Here is a 17,921-nt window from a genome sequence, read left to right as displayed (position 1 = left end):
ATTAATATCTTTGTAAAATTGCAAAATAAATGCAACCAGGAAAAGAAAACTAAACTGCACTATAGTCTTTCAAAAGAGTGTGCTAACAGTTAGAGTAATCCAAATACATAAGAGCTACCTTAATTCAGATGCATAAGATTTGGGAAATCATGTGAACTTTTTTTTCTGTCGACAGCTCTCAAAGTAAGGCATAATCTTGATAACATGCTCAGCAACGGACAGAGATGCTGTATTAAGTTGGCATATTTTCAGACTCGACCTGCAGTCATGCTGACAAGTCAAGTGGTTATACTCGGACATGAACGTTTCTAGAATTTACTTCAAATGTGATTATTAATCTTTACTAAATTGTTGTTTGCCTTGTCACTCTGTCAACCTGGACTCAGTCTACAATTAATATTTCTTAAAATCTTTCACTCTTATTCTTTTTCTGAATCATACAGCAGTTGGAAACCTTTCACTAAAATTCAGTACTATTCTGTCTTAATTAATAAATACATAATTGTATGTAAAGTTAGTGTTCCTACTATTGTTCCTAACATTCTACAGAATCATCCTCATGAAGACATTCAGCGTATTTTTATAATGTTAAGAAAGAACAGTTACTGCAAGCAATAACAGGTCTTTAAATTCAAGGGCTATCAAATATATTTGCTACTGCAAAAACACCAGTGGGACTAAATGTCTTATTTCCTTGAAAAAAAATCTCATAAAAGGCTTACTGTTATAATTGTGAAATATTTGTGTCTAACATTTGTGGCTGTTGCATCCACTTTTTAAGTTTGCATTTGTAGCAATATATACAACCCAGCGCTAGTCAATATACTGTAAGACACAGTATAGCATACAGTATATTTGAACCATAAGTAACAATATGTATATCTTGCCCAACTAGAGGCCTCTTCAGAAACTATGACACAGCTTTCAGCAGTTTATTTCCTCATTAGCATTATGTTTATTCAGGTATGTTATGAAATTAATATTAGGTATTAATTATCTTTGCCACTAATGGGATATTTCCACAGCTCCGCTATGACTACACTGACAGGACAGGTGTCTTTTTTCCCCCTCTTCATTTTTCTATCTTCGCAATTTTTCAATTTTCATCAGTGGATATATACTTTGCTATGATGTAGATGTCAACATTATTTCCTCGTATAAGAGTGGGTAATGTGAATAAGATTATGAACTGCTTTCTGACTCAGGTTTATAGCACTTATTTCTGTGACTGTACACTTCATATAAATTGAAATTAGTATATAGATTTTCTTTAATGAATTACTTCCTTCTAAATAAAGTTATGGAAAAGCTAGCATTCTGTGTGAGCATCATATGCTGATCAAATGTGTTAAGTGAACATTAAAATATAATCATGAGAAATCGCTTGAACTCATAATAATACCTATAGGCATCAAACTGCAGAAAAGATGAAGACAAGAAATTCAGATGAAGTCAATTGGCATAAACAATGGGCTGGAATTCTGTATACAGTAAGAACACTCCTTACGGCTACAACAGGCAGGTTTCAGCAGCAGTACAATGAAACCCATGTTAAGACTGACAACATTTTTTCCATTGAAATTGTTACCAGATTATAATAACATTAAAGAAGTGAGTAAGACAACATTTAAATTGTGGAAACCTGAATAAAAAAGTGACAGAATATATTATTCAAATTCTGTTTGTATTCTTAATACCAGCATCAGAAAACAAGTCATTCAGTTACCTTTGTCATGTAGGTATGGCTGCTTTAGTCTCTACATCTGTAAGATTTATACTAAAAAGGCTTTTTTCCAACAGCCAACAGAGACTACATTCCCATTTCTGACAGTAAAACAATCTGTCAATCATTTCTTACCAAGACTCAATGCAGAAGTGGAGAGGTTTGTTTTAAGGCTTCGTTAGATTGTCATAAGATTTTTCCTAATTTTCAATCATAAATATTCTCATTTTTAATATTATAGCCCGTATCTGTTGTAAAAAATGTGAACCAACAACAACATTATAAAGTCAGCCAAACAATTTGTAGTAACAAACTGAAATATATTTGTGTCCATGTTTGATGAATATCACGCAAACAGCATACAATGATGTTATTAACTTCAGAATAATATGGAATAGAACAATGGTGATGTTGCTAATAACTCCTGTCTTTGTGCATGTGTGTGTGTGTGTGTGTGTGTGTGTGTGTGTGTGTGTGTGTGTGTGTGTGTGTGTGTGTGTGTGTGTGTGTGCGTGTGTGTGCATGCATGTAGATTTGTATGTGAAAGTGCATGTCTACGTGCATTTGTATGCATGTGCGGATATATATACAAATGTAACATTTTATGGTATTGCAGTTAATATTACTAACAGCTGCTGCAGTGAACAGCACTCAAATGACTTGGCTTAAAAGATATTCATTAATACAAGTCAGCCTATAGGTCTATTTTTTTGAACGAAATTAAAATATCTTCTTCATTTTCTCTGTTAAAAATGTAAATATAATTTCTTTTTGCTTAGTATTCAGGTAGTTTCCAATTTCTATAGTACTTTTAATATATATATATATATATATATATATATATATATATATATATATATATATATACATATACATATATATATATATATATATATATATATATATATATATATATATATATATATATATAGATACACACACACACACACACACACACACATATACATATATTTATATGTAAAGTCACAGAACTGCACATTTCAGACGATTGTTTTACAAAAAGTCATTTCCCATTATAGCATTATCATATGCAAGTTCTCTCTTTCAAAACTGCAACCAGGAAACTATGTCAATTGTGGAGATCAGAAAATAACACTTCAAGAGAGAAAAAATATGCTTTGTCCACACATATACAAACAGAAAGAGAGAGCTGTATGTGGGTATGTGTGAGCTTGAGTGTACATATATGGTTTTAGTGAATGTGGTGCCAATGAAATGGATATGAGATGCAGCAAACATACGCCCAGAGTCAAAGAAAATATACCTATAACATATTACTTAAATCTCTAATAGCTATAATTAGATAAAATGTTGTGCATGTCATATTACACTGCCACAGAAAGAATTATGATGCCATGTACTTAAAGATATCTATAGTATGTATGTATGACATTCTAATATTAAACAGTTGGCATTTTATTTTTGGCAAACATGTATGAGTATGCACGTGGACAAACACACACACACACAAGGTTCAATAAGATCAAAAAAGAAATGCATTGCGTTTATTCATGTCCTACTGCTGTCAGATTTGTTTATCTTGTTAAATGAAGTCCTTCATCTAATGCATTTAATTAGCTATAAAAATACTAACTTACATATGGCCTGCATGAAGTCAACACAAAGTAAATTGTGTGTGCTGTTAAGCATGGATCCAGCTGGGAGTTTATCATACGATAGTGTTAAAAAGTATTTCTTATCCAGTGAATTTGGTACATAGTCTGCATTAAAGCGATAAGCATATATGCAAATGTGAATTAGCATGCATACATGTATGTGTTGTACAAAATTCATACTGTAACAATTATATAACTCACTAAGCAAAATCTGGTTTGTACATGTCTGTCCTACCTGTGCTAAATTGCTCAAGTTCCTAACTTATATGGTGACCCTAAGCCGGATTCATTATGTATAAAAAAGTTTTAAAAATGTACGTTATAAATAAGGTACATAATTTCATTCCATTTTTGTGCACTGAAACTTTATGTTTTTCTTACTGTAATTTATAGGGGAGAGATGCAATAATTGTTACAAACACTGCACACACATGTCCTGCATATATGACCCTGGCTGTGTCAATTGTATTTAATATAACTTGATAAATATGCCATGCCCAGTCTCTCTGACTTGTTTATTTATTTATTTGTGGTCGGTAGTCCCCATTAAGTAATGGATCTGTGAAAAGATAGCAAAATGCTGAGGATGTTCCCAATAACAATATTCATTTTGGCTTTTCTCAAATGATATCATGCTAAACCTAGGCAAATGAAAGTCTGCTTTACAAAAAAAGAAGAAAAAATGATATTCGACATACTGCCCTGCTTCCATCTGCATACAGAACCATAAACAAACTGTAAACTCACTCTGAACACTGCTGTAGCCTCTTTAATAGTGACAGGCTACTAATTTGTAAGCAAAATTATGTGTGCTGGTTTACTTCACTGATATGTCCACTATAAGTATGACCAAGCATTGCAAAAATTAGAACTAGTATGTGCAAAACAAAATTTGCTCTGTCACCTTGAAAAGATATATTATGGAGTAACTGTAATATTAATATCCATAAGGTCCTTCTAATATCGATTAATTATCACTGCCCCCTAGTGCTTCAGAACTCAGCTGTACTGCAGAATTTAGTGAGGATAATATGGAAGCTTATGGGTTTACAGATGCTTTTCTACATGAAGTTTTGTCATGCATGTACAGCACAGCCTACTCTCCTGTTAGGACTTGACTCCTATAAATTGCTTACATGGGAGACCAACTCAGATGTCAATGAAAACTGACAGACTCCAACTTCAATCAAAACCTCATCACTGACATGTTTTATAGAATTGCTTCATTAAGATTTAAGCTCAGAAAATCTAATTCAGTATCATCAAGTTTTTTTTTTTTTAATACAGAACTTACAACTGCAGATTGGGGTGTATTATATTTATTTCTTCTTTGATATAACCCAAGAAAAGGTGAAATACAGTATCTCATTCCAAGGAGTCTGACAGGGCTAAATAGAAATTATTAATTATCATTTTGTCTGTATAACGTGGGACTCCCAAATATTTCCTCCAGTAAACACAATTTGCATTTCCAGGAATATGCAAATCTAGCACAATATATGTGATAATGAAAAGAATACAAAAACTGTCAACAGTAACAACATGCTGCAAAGGAAACTATATGGAAACTGTGTATTTTCTTGCAGTTTAGCTTTAAGCAGACATGCAAATTACACTGACAGTTGTGGTCCAGAATTTCCATAAATCTGAAAGCAATATTTATGCCATACCTTTGAGGATATTCGTTACCTAATAAGTTTAAATTTCAGTTAGTATTTTAAACTGTAAGTGAAACATTCTGTTTCTATTACTGCTATTCTTAAATAAAGCTAAATACGTAGTTTTCACAAACTAAACGTGTACAGCAAAAGGTCAAAGGAAACTAAACGTGTTATACTTAATCGTTTAAGATGTTAAATGTTAAAACTAGAGTACAGCAGGAAAGTGACGGACAAATGGCAGAAGATGTGAAAAGACTGAAATTCATTCAAATCAAGATCAGAATTATTCTTTTTAACTTGCACTGCTGAATTTAGATGGTTGTTATACTGAATAATTGACTTCAGCAGTACAGTCGCTTGCATTACTACAACAAAATGGAATGCAAAGCACTGCTGTACTGGCTGGTTTAGTTATTAAAACTGTCTTGTAACTGCAGAGCATACAACAGTGGTGAATCCATTTCCTTTTTATGATTACATGCAAGAACAGATTAAAAAAGTAAATGATACTTCATTTGGTAGCAGTAGCTACGCAATAATCAACATCAAGTAACTGATGGCAAAACAAGGAAATTCAGCTTGTTCAAAAGTTCTGCTCAAAGTGAACTTAAAATCGATCCATTACCCAGTCGTGACACCTAACACAAAAGCAGCATCATTGTTCAAAACTAGCACATGAACTGAAGCATTGCAAAATCCTTCTTACATTGCATGGTCACTTGATCAATCTAAAGCACATTTAGATTTGTCAGTCTGAGGAATATTTGGGAGACAGTGCACCCTCTCCCAAACGTTAGGTCTAGAATGGGCAGATACAGAAAAGTTTAGTGCAATGTGTAGGTATGTGTGTGTGTGTGTGTGTGTGTGTGTGTATATATATATATATATATATATATATATATATAATGAACAGGGAGTGTGCAGTCAAAGAAAGACTGCAAAATATGTATGTAAAAATGAAGCAACAAGATGCAGTGATCACCAAATCATTTATTTTAATAAAGTTTTTAAGTTTTGTGCTTTTAGCTTTGGTGATTGCTGCATCTTGCTGCTTTGTTTTTATTATTTATATATATATATATATATATATATATATATATATATATATATATGTATATACATATATATAGATATTTACATGTGTATGTACACACACACATGCAAGGGAACATTTTTTAAGACTGTGTTTTATAACACTGCACACATTATGGTTTCCTTACATTATACAGTACTCTTTCAATACAACTTTAATGTCATGCACCTACAGATGTTCTCTTTCTAAACACCATCACAGTAGATACGTGTCTGAGAAAAAAAAGTTTTTTTTTTTCTTGGGGGGGGGGGGGTCTTCCACCCTCAAATGTTTCACTCTTAGCACACATGAAACTGTCTCATGTGGTAAAAATAAGTTTGTCTTACAGTAATTTTAGCACTGCATTCCTATACTTTTCAATATGCATAACAGCATTGTAAATGCTGTGCTCTGTTTGACAACCTTACAGAAACAGTTCAAGTGGTTCAGTTAAGTGTAGGTTTAATTCTTTAGGGTGGCAGGAATCAAAGCTTAGTAGTTTTAAATTATGTGTGTCTGTTCTATTATCAACTCTAGCATGCCAAAGTCAAGCAAGACCAAACAGACAAAAAGGCCATTTCAATGACTTTAATAAGCAAAATAGGAAACAATTTAATAACCAAAAAAAAAAAAAAAACAGAAACCAGTCTGATAAAACTACAATATTCTGGGTTGTAACATTATTCATATTTAAGCAGGATTTAAAAATGATCCCATCAGAACATTACATGAATTAAAAAAAATACACTGCTGCTGCAGTTTGATTTCAACACAGTTGAATCAGTAATAGCCAAATGTTCCTTATGATGCATGATTATTTTCACAATATTTTAAAATGACAAGCACCATGCTGTTCATACAATCCTGTTATTATTGTTAATTTAAGAACTAATAATAAACAACGTAAAGATGCATCTGGCCAGCAGTGCCAGAATCCTAAAATAATAATAAAAAAGTTTTCATTTTGGTATTTTGTTAGTGCAACTTAAACCTTTAACTGACCTGCAGAAACACACTCACTCTCACAAACCCTCACACACTCATATACACACACAAACATGGTATATATATTAAGTTGAAAAAACTAATAAAATAAAGCTGATCTAAGACAGAAAACATAGCTGGCTAAATCAGTCTCGCTGTGAGCTGTGAAACAAAATAAAGCAGATTTAATGTTTACATTTCAAACTAGAAGTATCTTGAGATACAACCTCTGTACATTCATTACATAATTGCCACCAGTCAGTTGAGCAGAATGAACACGTCTGCCATAAGGACAGGTGGAATTACATTGATATAGGTAAATAATATGCAGAATTTTTTCCCAGGAAGATTATGTCAGAACTGAAGAAGGTAGACAATAATAGTTTGCAAACTTAAAAGTGTAGGGCTACAATTCTTTGCTATTCTTAAAATGTTTTGTGTATGAAAATCTCATTCATATGCGGGCATATAGGCATTGATTTGGGATTCTACATTTAAATAGTCCTGGCCTTGGTGGTTTATTGGAAACGAAACTATACTGCTATTCTGAGCTCTGAGTATATCACTTTCTCTGCAGTAACTAGTCCACGCTGCACCATATCACCAGTAATTGTGTATTTCATAAGCTGATTCTGCTTCTGCTCCAACAAACAAAACCAAAATGAAAACTAGAAACAGAACACCAAGTGCACCAAAAATGCAAAGTCCTCTATCAATGCAAATTAACAAAATGCCCAGAATGTTAATCCTGTACTTAAAATGTTTAAACCAGCCTGCTGAAATGAGTTATAATTTGACATTGCAATTATTTACAAAGCTAATTAGAACCGAAAAAAACTGCACAAGCAGTAGTAAGTTTACATCTCTGATAACGTTTAGCAAGAAAACAAAATCAAAAATCTTTTATGGACACCATGCTAAAATTTAAACAAGAAAATGGTACAAAATAGAAATTATTACCATACATGTCCAGCATGCAGGATTAATATTTAAATGCAGAGTTTATTTTTCTGAGTTTCTATGTAATAAAGCAGGCAATAAATCTGATGAGATGTTGCATAATAGCCTCACCATCTGTGTCCTTTGCCACTACTTTCTCAAGTGGGCAATAGATGAAAAGTCAGTATACATTGCCCTGTGGTCCTTATTCCCTACTTTACCAACTAGACAAAAGAGTGCACTCAGTTTTGCAATGCTGTCCTCCAGTTACTTTTCAACAGACATTTTAAATAGATGGCTTGCTGAATACTGTCTTCCAAGTGCACTACTGTATGTGAAGCAAACACTCTCTAAGACTTTGTAACATGTTATGTTTCCCCGTTTACCTATTAGGCAGTCTAAAATGTGAAACGTACTTCTTGTTTGTTTTCCAGCTACTTTGATAACAGCTAATCTAAATAAAATGTTTTGCAAGTTCAAGAAATTGCAAATGTTTTCTTTTTATAGTCTCTAGGTAAACAGGCGGATTAGATGTGTAAGAAATGTAGGACGTGTTGAAATTGTTTTAAAGACTCACATAAAGAACTCTGGAGAAGATGGATTGTCACTGGTGGATCCAGCCTCCCTGAAGCCATTGCTTGCAAGTTTCTCGCATTTAATCTTGTAGGCGTCTCTCTCGCGCGCCAGTCGAGCCACCTCTTGTTTGAGCTGCTCAACCTGCTGCATCAGCTGAGTCTTCTCATTTTCCAGATGGTGCTTTTGCTGCACCCGCTTGAATCGGCAAGACTGGGCATAGCCTCTGTTCTTCAGTGTCCTCCTCTTCTGTTTGAGGCGTATCACCTCATCTTTTGAGAACCCCCTCAGGTGCCGGTTGAGTTCTCTCACTGACATGGAGACAAGCTGATCATCTGAGAACCGGTCTTCAGGATTATTAGATTGTTGATGTTGCTGATGTGAACTGTGGAGTTGTTGGGAAGATGTGGAGGTGTTAGAAGGTGTCGGGGACGTCTGGTGGGGATGGTGGTGATGGTGAAGAAGATGTGGGTGCGCTGTATTGCTCAAGTCTTCATGGGTAACGCCTTGGAACTGGTGATGATGCTGGTGTTGATGGTGGTGGTGGTGGTGGGCCCTGAAACTGTCGAATGCTTGCAGTTGTTGGTGAACTGGATGAGTACTTCCAATCAGGGCTTCCACTGCATCTTCTGGCGTCAGATTCAACGCCTCTGGATTAAGTTGCTGGTAGTTGCTCGCCATCCAGTATAGGTCTTCCATGTGCGTTTTCTGTTCAGTCGGACTAAAGCTGGGAGATGACGGTACAGAGCTGCAAGGTGTGCTGATTGGAGTGGAAGAAACAGAGCCGGTTGTTTGTAAACGATTGCAGTGCCTTAGAGTGCGAGGGTCTCTTCCCAGTGGTTCCTTTTTCACGTCAAACTTCAGCAAATCAAAATCATTGACATATTCCATAGCAAGGGGGCTAGTAGGCAGATCTGTTCCGATGGTCAGCTCTGCAGCCATCGCTTTCTTTCTGAAATCTTGACAGTAAAGCCCCGATGCACTTTTTTTTCCAGCACGATTTCCAAGTTGAGTGATCTCTATGGTTTTAGTCCTTATAAAAGAAAAAAAAAGATTTTGTGTTGGTCCTGGTTTCGCAGGGCCAACTTTGTTTAATTTCACGTTTCCGCTGACTTTTTGTTTGCAGCAGGCAGTGTGCCTTTAAGTCCTCTGCTGCTCCTGATTTTGAAACACTGGGATAAGTGAATAAGGGCTAAGAAAAAGCTGCTTCGCCCAGCAGCCAGCTTGCAGCATTAAGCTCCGCTGCGTGAGCGCCTGTGACTTTTAAGATATGCTCGAGCTATATAGCCTACCGTGATGCAGCAAATAAAATGACGTGCACAGATCACATGCACCAATGAGGAAGCACATATGCTCCGCATCTCGAGCCCAGCACCATACCCGACAGTTAGGGAGGGGTTAAGGCGAAGAGTTTGACAGCTTCTAGCAGTCATCTGACTGGCAGTTAAGAAAACTAGTCCAGACCGGACAACGACTTCAGTGCAGCGGGTCCGCTTCTTGCACCGATGCCCTGCTATGCTTTCTCTATAGGCACGTTTACAATTATCTCTAAATATCTTCTTTATCTATTTATATACACTTTTTTTAAGCACAGAAACCCAGTACCCCCAAATTCTTCATCACACTTGTAGTCATAACTAAAACTTTAATGAGCAAACCCTTTTAGCTACTGCTCAAACGTAAAGAGGAGACAGGTATTTTGCACTTTTGTTTGCAAATATTGCGCCTTAAATTACCATATCCCACCGTTACAGCTACGAGGGTCAGTAAGCATGCTTACATGAACCACTATTCCTACAATGCTGCAACTTTTCCTCCCCCACTTTCTCTCTCGCCCTTGTAACGTTGAGACTACCTCATTTGCCCTTTGGTTTAATTATCCCGAGCTTTCAGGGCATGCGTCAAAGTACTTCGAAGGAAAAAAACTTTCTAAACTGGATACATGATCAACTTTCAGCTTCTGCACTCTCATATGTGCGATACTTGAATCGACTTTCAGCTCTTGTGGAAAATACGCATGCAGTATGTTATTAATTCGCGCTACCTGCCACAAATACAAACAAGCCCACTCTGAACATAGCACTGCATTACTGTAAGGAATGCCCTGCACTCCTTAAACTTGACTTGCTGATTTTTTCCCCGACCTGAAAGCTGAGTCTTGCAAAGATGATACACTCCATACTATTTTGGTATTAAGAAAAAAATGCCAACATTTTTACCCTTAAAAAATAGAAACTGCGACCCCAAGCGGTCACATTGTAAAGCAACCTGACAAGTAATGCATTCACAGGCATTCAGTACCAGGCTTTTCTTTAAATTATCGTTACAGTGCAGCCAAAGACTGACAGAACTATGCATATTTGAAGCTATCACTATTATCCGTCCATTTCTAAAATGTATTTTACCTCTCATAATGTGGAACAAATGGGTAGTATATATAAGTCTTCTAAACAACTTGCTAACAACTGGGAAGCTTACAATATGGTTAAAATGTGCCACTTTGTAGATATTAAAAACATATCTCTCAACCTCATAGCCCAAAAAATGGATAAAGCCAAACTAATGGGGTAAAGAGGATGAAAATAGGGACACATTTTAAATATTGTTCTAACAAACCTAGAAAGTTGTTATAATAGCATGTTTTGTTTTAACATGCATTTTCTGAAGGATATGAAGTCTGAAACTAAATTTGTGTCATTACTCATTGACTTCAATCATCAGTAATTTGCCAGCAATCCACAGATTTTACGGGGAACAGACCAAAATTACGAATCAAAAACTGGACATTATGCAAAAATCTGGACAGTTGAGAGGTATGATAAGTTCTTTTGACGAATGGATGAATATAATTTAGTATCATATACCATACATGCTGGTTAAACAAAATCTTACCACTGAATGTGTGACAAATCCATTTAATGTGAAACAGTGTGAAACATTTACATTTTAAGACCCAGAAAGAGGAACGGTCTTCGTAATGAGGTGCGATTGAGAGGTCTGTTTTGGGTTCCAAATCCGTATACCAGTACTGAGACAAATGCATGTCACTGAAGGTACATCATTGAAGGTACATCTGAACCTGTCGTAGATTGAGGATAATTTAACGCTTATTGGATATTTATAGGCGACTTTTGAAAAATATTTAATATTTTTACAATATTAGAAAATGCGAGCTGCAAAGACTATTTAGATGATATACAACCTGAGTGTATAAACCGATTAAATCAAAGACAAATATATTTATGTTGAAACAGTTTATGGCAGGAATAATAAAAATAAACTTCACAGAAACTCCAGACTAAAATGTCTCTTTACATTCAGGTACATTTTCTAAGGCAGGACCATTTTTTCCCCTCACTATTTTTCGACTGACTGGGCCTGATCCCCACCAAGCAGGACCCAGGACTGTATCTAGCAATTTCTGTTGTACTAAGACATCAGATTACTGCCCTCCTAAAGACAAATATATAAGTAGCGTGTGCAATGCTCTAGAGGGTGTCCTAATACATTTCGGAAACGTAGAGTTCTTTATTTTTTTCATTTGTTGCCCCCCCCCCCACACACACACACACAGAAAACACGCGGTTACAAAAATACAACTCTAATATATTATTCACATTTTTTCTTAGTACATGTTATATAGTTCTATACTATAAGCATTTCTTTTTATAGTTCTTGAAAATACGGGATGTGTGCCCTATAATATGTTCTGGGATTCTCGGAGAATAATGAAGATAAGAATAAGAATAATTTGAGTACACTGCGTAGATCTGGCTACACCCTCTCCCATCACTCTATAGGACATCTAACACGCACCGTATAGACGGTATAGAACTTGCTGTGTGCGTGCTTTATAATGGACACAGCTGCGCCGCAATGCAGCCCCCCCCCCCCACACACACACACACACATATTTTATTTGAAATATACTTCATATTAACTTTTAATATTTTTATTATATGTTGAAAATAAATATTTTACGACTTATGTAATACTTGTAACACATGGCAGTATTAGAGGATGAGTTTTGGCCCATGAAATAAAAGCAGTACTGTATATACCTGCCGCATCGCATCTTAAACCTAATATAGGCTAATTTCGAAGTACAGTCAGTGTTACCCCGGACCGGAACATTACCAGCCAACTAGATTTACAGCACCACTATTTACAAACGTGGAGGTCAACATTGTAGCAGCATAACTACATGGACAGAGAAAAGAAGTGTCCTGGGAACAGAAGACACTGTTTATACACTGTTAGTGTAAACCTTAAAATTAATTTGCGTATTTGTAGCTTGAGTTGTTTGTAGTGATCAGTGGTCAACTGGGAGATTAAATGGATATACTGCATGCAGTTTTCTGTTTAGATCATGCAGCAGGCCTCTGTTTTTTAATGGCCTGATTTAGTCTGCTTGATTTTTTCCTGTGGCGCTCTTACCTTTTCTGTATAACAAATTAACAAATTAGCAAAAATGGACCAGAGAATGGCATCAGAAGTTGCACTGTATATTGGCATATGCTTCTACCCCCCCCCCCCGTCACAGCAATGTGCATATTTTCACTTTAACAAGAAAACAGGGAGACCCACGCAGTTCACATAAGGGATTAGACCATTACTTGCTTTTGTTTTCCTAAAAATAAGAAAAACTTAGTGCAACAAATGACTTTATTTCAGGAGACCCGCACTGCGGGGGCTTAGACTAAGCTGATGTATTAGACGTAGATAGCTGCACTCAACCACAGCAAAATAAGTGAGGACTGAGAAGTGTGGTCTTATGTTCATTATGGGACAGAACAGTTAAACCTGCATAGTGAGTGCATGCAAATCGTGGAAAACAACAGATATTTTTCAGAATTTTACTTCACACATTTTTTCTTCTTCTCAGTTATCTAATTACATTTGTTGCAATATTTTCCATGAGATTCTCACGATTGTCTGTGGAATTTAAAAATAATTTATTATTTATCCATTGTAAACAAGCATCTTAAAATATGGGGGGAGCAATGCCCTTTCAAGGCCCCCAAAATGTATTAAGTGTAGAAAACTAAGGTATACTTACCAGATCTTCAGTCTGTAGATTGTTGCGGGATGGTTCATTCAAATAGTTCAATTAGCAGGATGCCAGCTTCTCTACCGAGTGGAAAAAAGCTTCCTTTCTGTAAAAGCTATTGAGTTATTATAATCCCTTAGATAAAACTGCTAAGGAGTTTGGCTAGGTACCACTTAGATAAAAAAGTGTTCTGCTGCTTAAAATGTTAATGGGATTTCAGCTACCAATCTGCAATGCCTTGCAAAGATGATTATAAATTTCAGCCTGCAAGGATCATTGCCGGACCGGTACAGTATATAATTTGCATCTCCTTCTTTTCCTGCATGCAGACTTTGTGGTTGAAAGAGTGTCACAAAAGAAAGCAACTACATATTATAAACCTGGTCACTACAATTAAAAAACACAGACGGACATGCACTCTGTCTAAGTCAGCATGTGTCGTCCTGGTTAATGATCTATTAGAGATATATGCCCTGCTGAAAGAAAAATGTTGACGTTTGCCTATTTACTTAATGGAAAGAGCATTCCACGAATCTAAGATGAAATAAGCAGTTATCTAAGCTTCTTCTTTTTGTCATTTTTTTGTTTAAGCTTGTATTTTTTTAGAGCAGAACGTCATTCGGAAGTGTAGATACTTACTCTGCAGATTTTGTCTGCATATAACTGTCTCTGTGAGTCAGGTTTAGAGACTTTACTTCTACACTGCAGGAACAAAGCCTGACAAATAGTAGACCTCTTAGAAGATCTCTGGAAAACAAGAAGGGTACTTCCACCATGGGTGGACATAACGCTGACAGCCGGTTGGAGTTTCAGTAATGGGGTAATTCATGCAACAGAGATCAGTGCAATGACATTTGTTTTATTAATTGTACTATGTGATGACGTGTTGCTTAACTAAGTGTACTTGTGACGTTTGGTTATGCAGATGATGGTAGAAAGGACATCGTTATTAAATTCAGAGGTCAGTTGCAAGACCTGACAAGTGCAGGGACCCTTTTGTTTCAAATGTCCAGCTGGAACTTGGACACGCTATCAGCGTTTTTGAGTGCTGTGTCATTCTATATTGGGATGATACATCATCTGGATAAAATAACTAAACGCCGTACTAATGGAGAAACTTGAAAATAAATAAATATTAACATACTGTCCAGCATTGAGAATGGATTTTATACCAGCTCAAGTAAAGGAATAATGGTTTGTGCGCAGAGATGGGTGTCAATTTTCAGAAGCCTGTAATGTATGACACAACTCCTACCTGTACTTTCTGTCCTGCAACTTTATATCTGGTCCAGCTTTTTGAGGAAAATTATCTTTAATTACCAGTGAGGGGTGGAAGTGTTCGGACAGAGGGTTGCAAAGACAATCATAATTCACCCCATTATTGCACAGCAGACAGTACAGTAATGGGTGTAATAATAAAATAATCCGAAGGACTGTTTGCAACATTGTATCTGCTTAATTATTTCAGGTGCTTCTTGTTGCATTGTAATTAAACAAAATGAAAATAATTTGAAACACAGCCAAATTTAGTAACTCTTAGATTTCCCTGTCTCAGACTGTGTAGATGAACCTTAAGTCGTGTAAATTTGCAGTCTTTATCTTATTGTTTCATCCTTCCAGAGGTCCTGTAAATGGTTTTGGTAAATATGCCTTTGCACTTCTCATGAGATCTCTCTATACTTATCGAGATTTGATTATTAGAAGCAAGTATGGCAGAAAATATAATGAAAACAAATGCTATATTATTTTCTCTCATATCTACAATATACTAAGCAAGTTATATAATTTATTCTGCGACCCACGTCACAAACGCAAAATCATGGAAATGTTGCAGTAAAACTATTTGCTACAGATAATGTATACAAATCAAATGATTAGATAAAAGTCGGTCTTACATCTTACTTTATCCTAGCCATACTTTATTCATATTCTGAGAATACTGACTTCCCTTCTAAGCTGTCTGTGAGGGACCCTTGTGGTTTGAAATCTGCCATAGGTTTTGCAAACACACACATCTCTAGTTACTTAGAAGGTTTCCTCCTTAATTCTATGGAAACATCACAGGACTGAAATTATTAGGTGTTTAATTACCTAAGCCTTCTCAAACCAAATAACTTGATTATATGAACTACCTTGTTTCATTGATGGCTATTATGCACTGCTTACTAATATGCCTTTTTGTAGTGTTCACTAATAATTCATTGCCTGCTCTGTGAATTAATGCACAAAGTAAAATAGAAACACACTGTAAATAATCATAGTGAAATTTCAAAATTCCCATTCCCCTCAAATCCTGATACTGGTAATGAAACAACTGTTGGTATAGTGTGCGTGTGCACACATACACAGGCAGACACACGCGCGCATGCACACACACACACACACACACACACACACACACACACACACAAACACACACACACACAAACACACACATACACACACACAAAATCTAGAAGAAGATGCATACCATTTGTCATGTGTCTGCAGGAATTTCATGTACAAATGATCCCCTCTATCTCCCCCGCCCCCCTCTCTCTCTCTCTCTCTCTCTCTCTATATATATATATATATATATACATACATATATATTTATATTTATAAAACACCAAAACAAGTCAACCCAGCACCAAATTGTAAAGGTCACCAAAAGTCACCTTTATTAAACATCAATGTGGACTTAAAAATGTATATATATATATATATATATATATATATATATATATATATATATATATATACACACACACACACACACACACACACACACACACACACACACACACACACACACACACACACACACAAAATAAATTAATAATAATATATACTGCAAAGTATTACACAACTTATTAAAATAAAATGCTTTTTTTTTCCTCTGGTGCTTTTTAAATGCTGACTGCTGAGATTACACAACTATTTTTCCACCTACACTGCAACAAACTATAGACAGGAATTCACAATCATTTTTCCTTCTGTATCTGTTCTAAACATAATTATTAAGATACTTAATTGCACTTGCGACAGTGATGAACCCTTTGCAGTTAAATCAATATTCTCATTTCCATAAAAACAAGGTTTACGTCACTTAAGCCATCATACGGATATCCAATTTTATAATTTCGACAATGTGCCAGCTTGATGCTTGCACCACTTCACAAGAATGCCTACACGTTAATATGTAATTCTTTGTGGCTATGACAGTGGACAGTGTTAAGTAGCATGTTACACATATAATGCTCAGTAGTGCTGACAAATGTACAAAACTAAAGATAAATATTTACTCTGCGTGTGCCATGCACTGTCATATTTGGCTAGTAACAAATTTCTCAAGTTAAAGAGAACTTATTAATATTGCAGATTCTATAAATACTAGCCAATCTTGACACATATTTTAATACTATAAGTTCTGGAGATGAAAACTATTTTCATAGGACTTTAACATAAAAACTTAAACAACCAGGCAGAAGGAGGGTGTGAATTTATCTAGCCTGACATAGTGCTACAGTCCGCCTAAGGCCAGTGCCCCTCCCTTTTTCATCCTATCCATTTAAGAAGCCATGAGCACGTCAGTGTTTTTTGTCACTATTAGCTCCATTTCCTGAAACATGAAGCATGACAAAATGTCAATAAAAGATCATTGATTAAGTACTAGTATTTGCAGACTTCTGCCTACCTTTAATTTCTTGCTTCTTATTCTTTGATTGAATAATGTTCTACTAAAGAGATTTGTGCTGAGTTGACATGTAACTGCACTATTATAGTAGGTGCCCTTTTGAGCAGCAGAATTTGCACAGACTACTAGTACAAACCCAGAGAAAATAAGTAAATAAAAACTAGAGATACAACTGTGTGCTACACACACCAATAAATGACAAATCAAAGAAAGAAATTAGCTGGAATATAAGATGTTGGGATGCATTAATGAAGCACAGCAGATAGCTGAAGGGACATGAACTATTTATTTGGGTTATAACTCCAGAATTACTATTTTGGAATAATTTCATGCTCAGAAGGGTCGTGGTATAGCAATACAAATGGAAATGTTTGGCATGTTGTCTTTTTTGTTGTTGTGCTATGACCCTTCTTTGTCATTAATATTGCAAAGTAAAATGCTAGTCAATTCAATGTGGTGTTTCTGTAGCAGATGAGATCATATCCATATTCACAAATAGCATGGAGAGGTAGTAGTTCATTGACCAATTCAAAGTAACAGTCCCTGTCAGGAGAGATCGTGAAATGCTGGTCTAACCTAATGCCGGGCACAGCACAAATGAAGAGG

At 35.7% G+C, this 17,921-nt stretch overlaps 1 protein-coding gene and 2 long non-coding RNA genes across 3 annotated transcripts in view; 1 reads left to right on the top strand and 2 right to left on the bottom strand.

Annotated features, from left to right (window-relative positions):
* LOC122817238 overlaps positions 1-14,213 on the bottom strand; it is a 108,052-nt gene extending 93,839 nt beyond the window's left edge. The window contains exon 1 of the long non-coding RNA XR_006367173.1: positions 13,649-14,213. This is a non-coding gene — a long non-coding RNA (uncharacterized LOC122817238). The remainder of the gene's footprint in view (positions 1-13,648) is intronic.
* MAFB (MAF bZIP transcription factor B) lies at positions 7,055-9,857 on the bottom strand. The gene has a single exon (XM_044090457.1). It carries the CDS (start codon positions 9,529-9,531, stop codon positions 8,590-8,592), a length of 942 nt encoding a protein of 313 aa, XP_043946392.1. The 5' UTR covers positions 9,532-9,857; the 3' UTR covers positions 7,055-8,589.
* Positions 14,214-14,231: 18 nt separating the features above from the next.
* LOC122817239 overlaps positions 14,232-17,921 on the top strand; it is a 69,422-nt gene continuing 65,732 nt past the window's right edge. Inside the window, exon 1 of the long non-coding RNA XR_006367174.1 lies at positions 14,232-14,459. This is a non-coding gene — a long non-coding RNA (uncharacterized LOC122817239). The remainder of the gene's footprint in view (positions 14,460-17,921) is intronic.

This window comes from Protopterus annectens, chromosome 12.part0 (assembly GCF_019279795.1).
Source record: "Protopterus annectens isolate FY-2018-M chromosome 12.part0, PAN1.0, whole genome shotgun sequence".
In the NCBI taxonomy this organism is placed as follows: Eukaryota; Metazoa; Chordata; order Ceratodontiformes; family Protopteridae; genus Protopterus; species Protopterus annectens.
This window is presented reverse-complemented; position numbering and strand designations above follow the sequence as displayed.

Bases quoted from the DNA above. Each gene is read 5' to 3' on its own strand.
- MAFB (XM_044090457.1), bottom strand. From the start codon at position 9,531: ATGGCTGCAGAGCTGACCATCGGAACAGATCTGCCTACTAGCCCCCTT.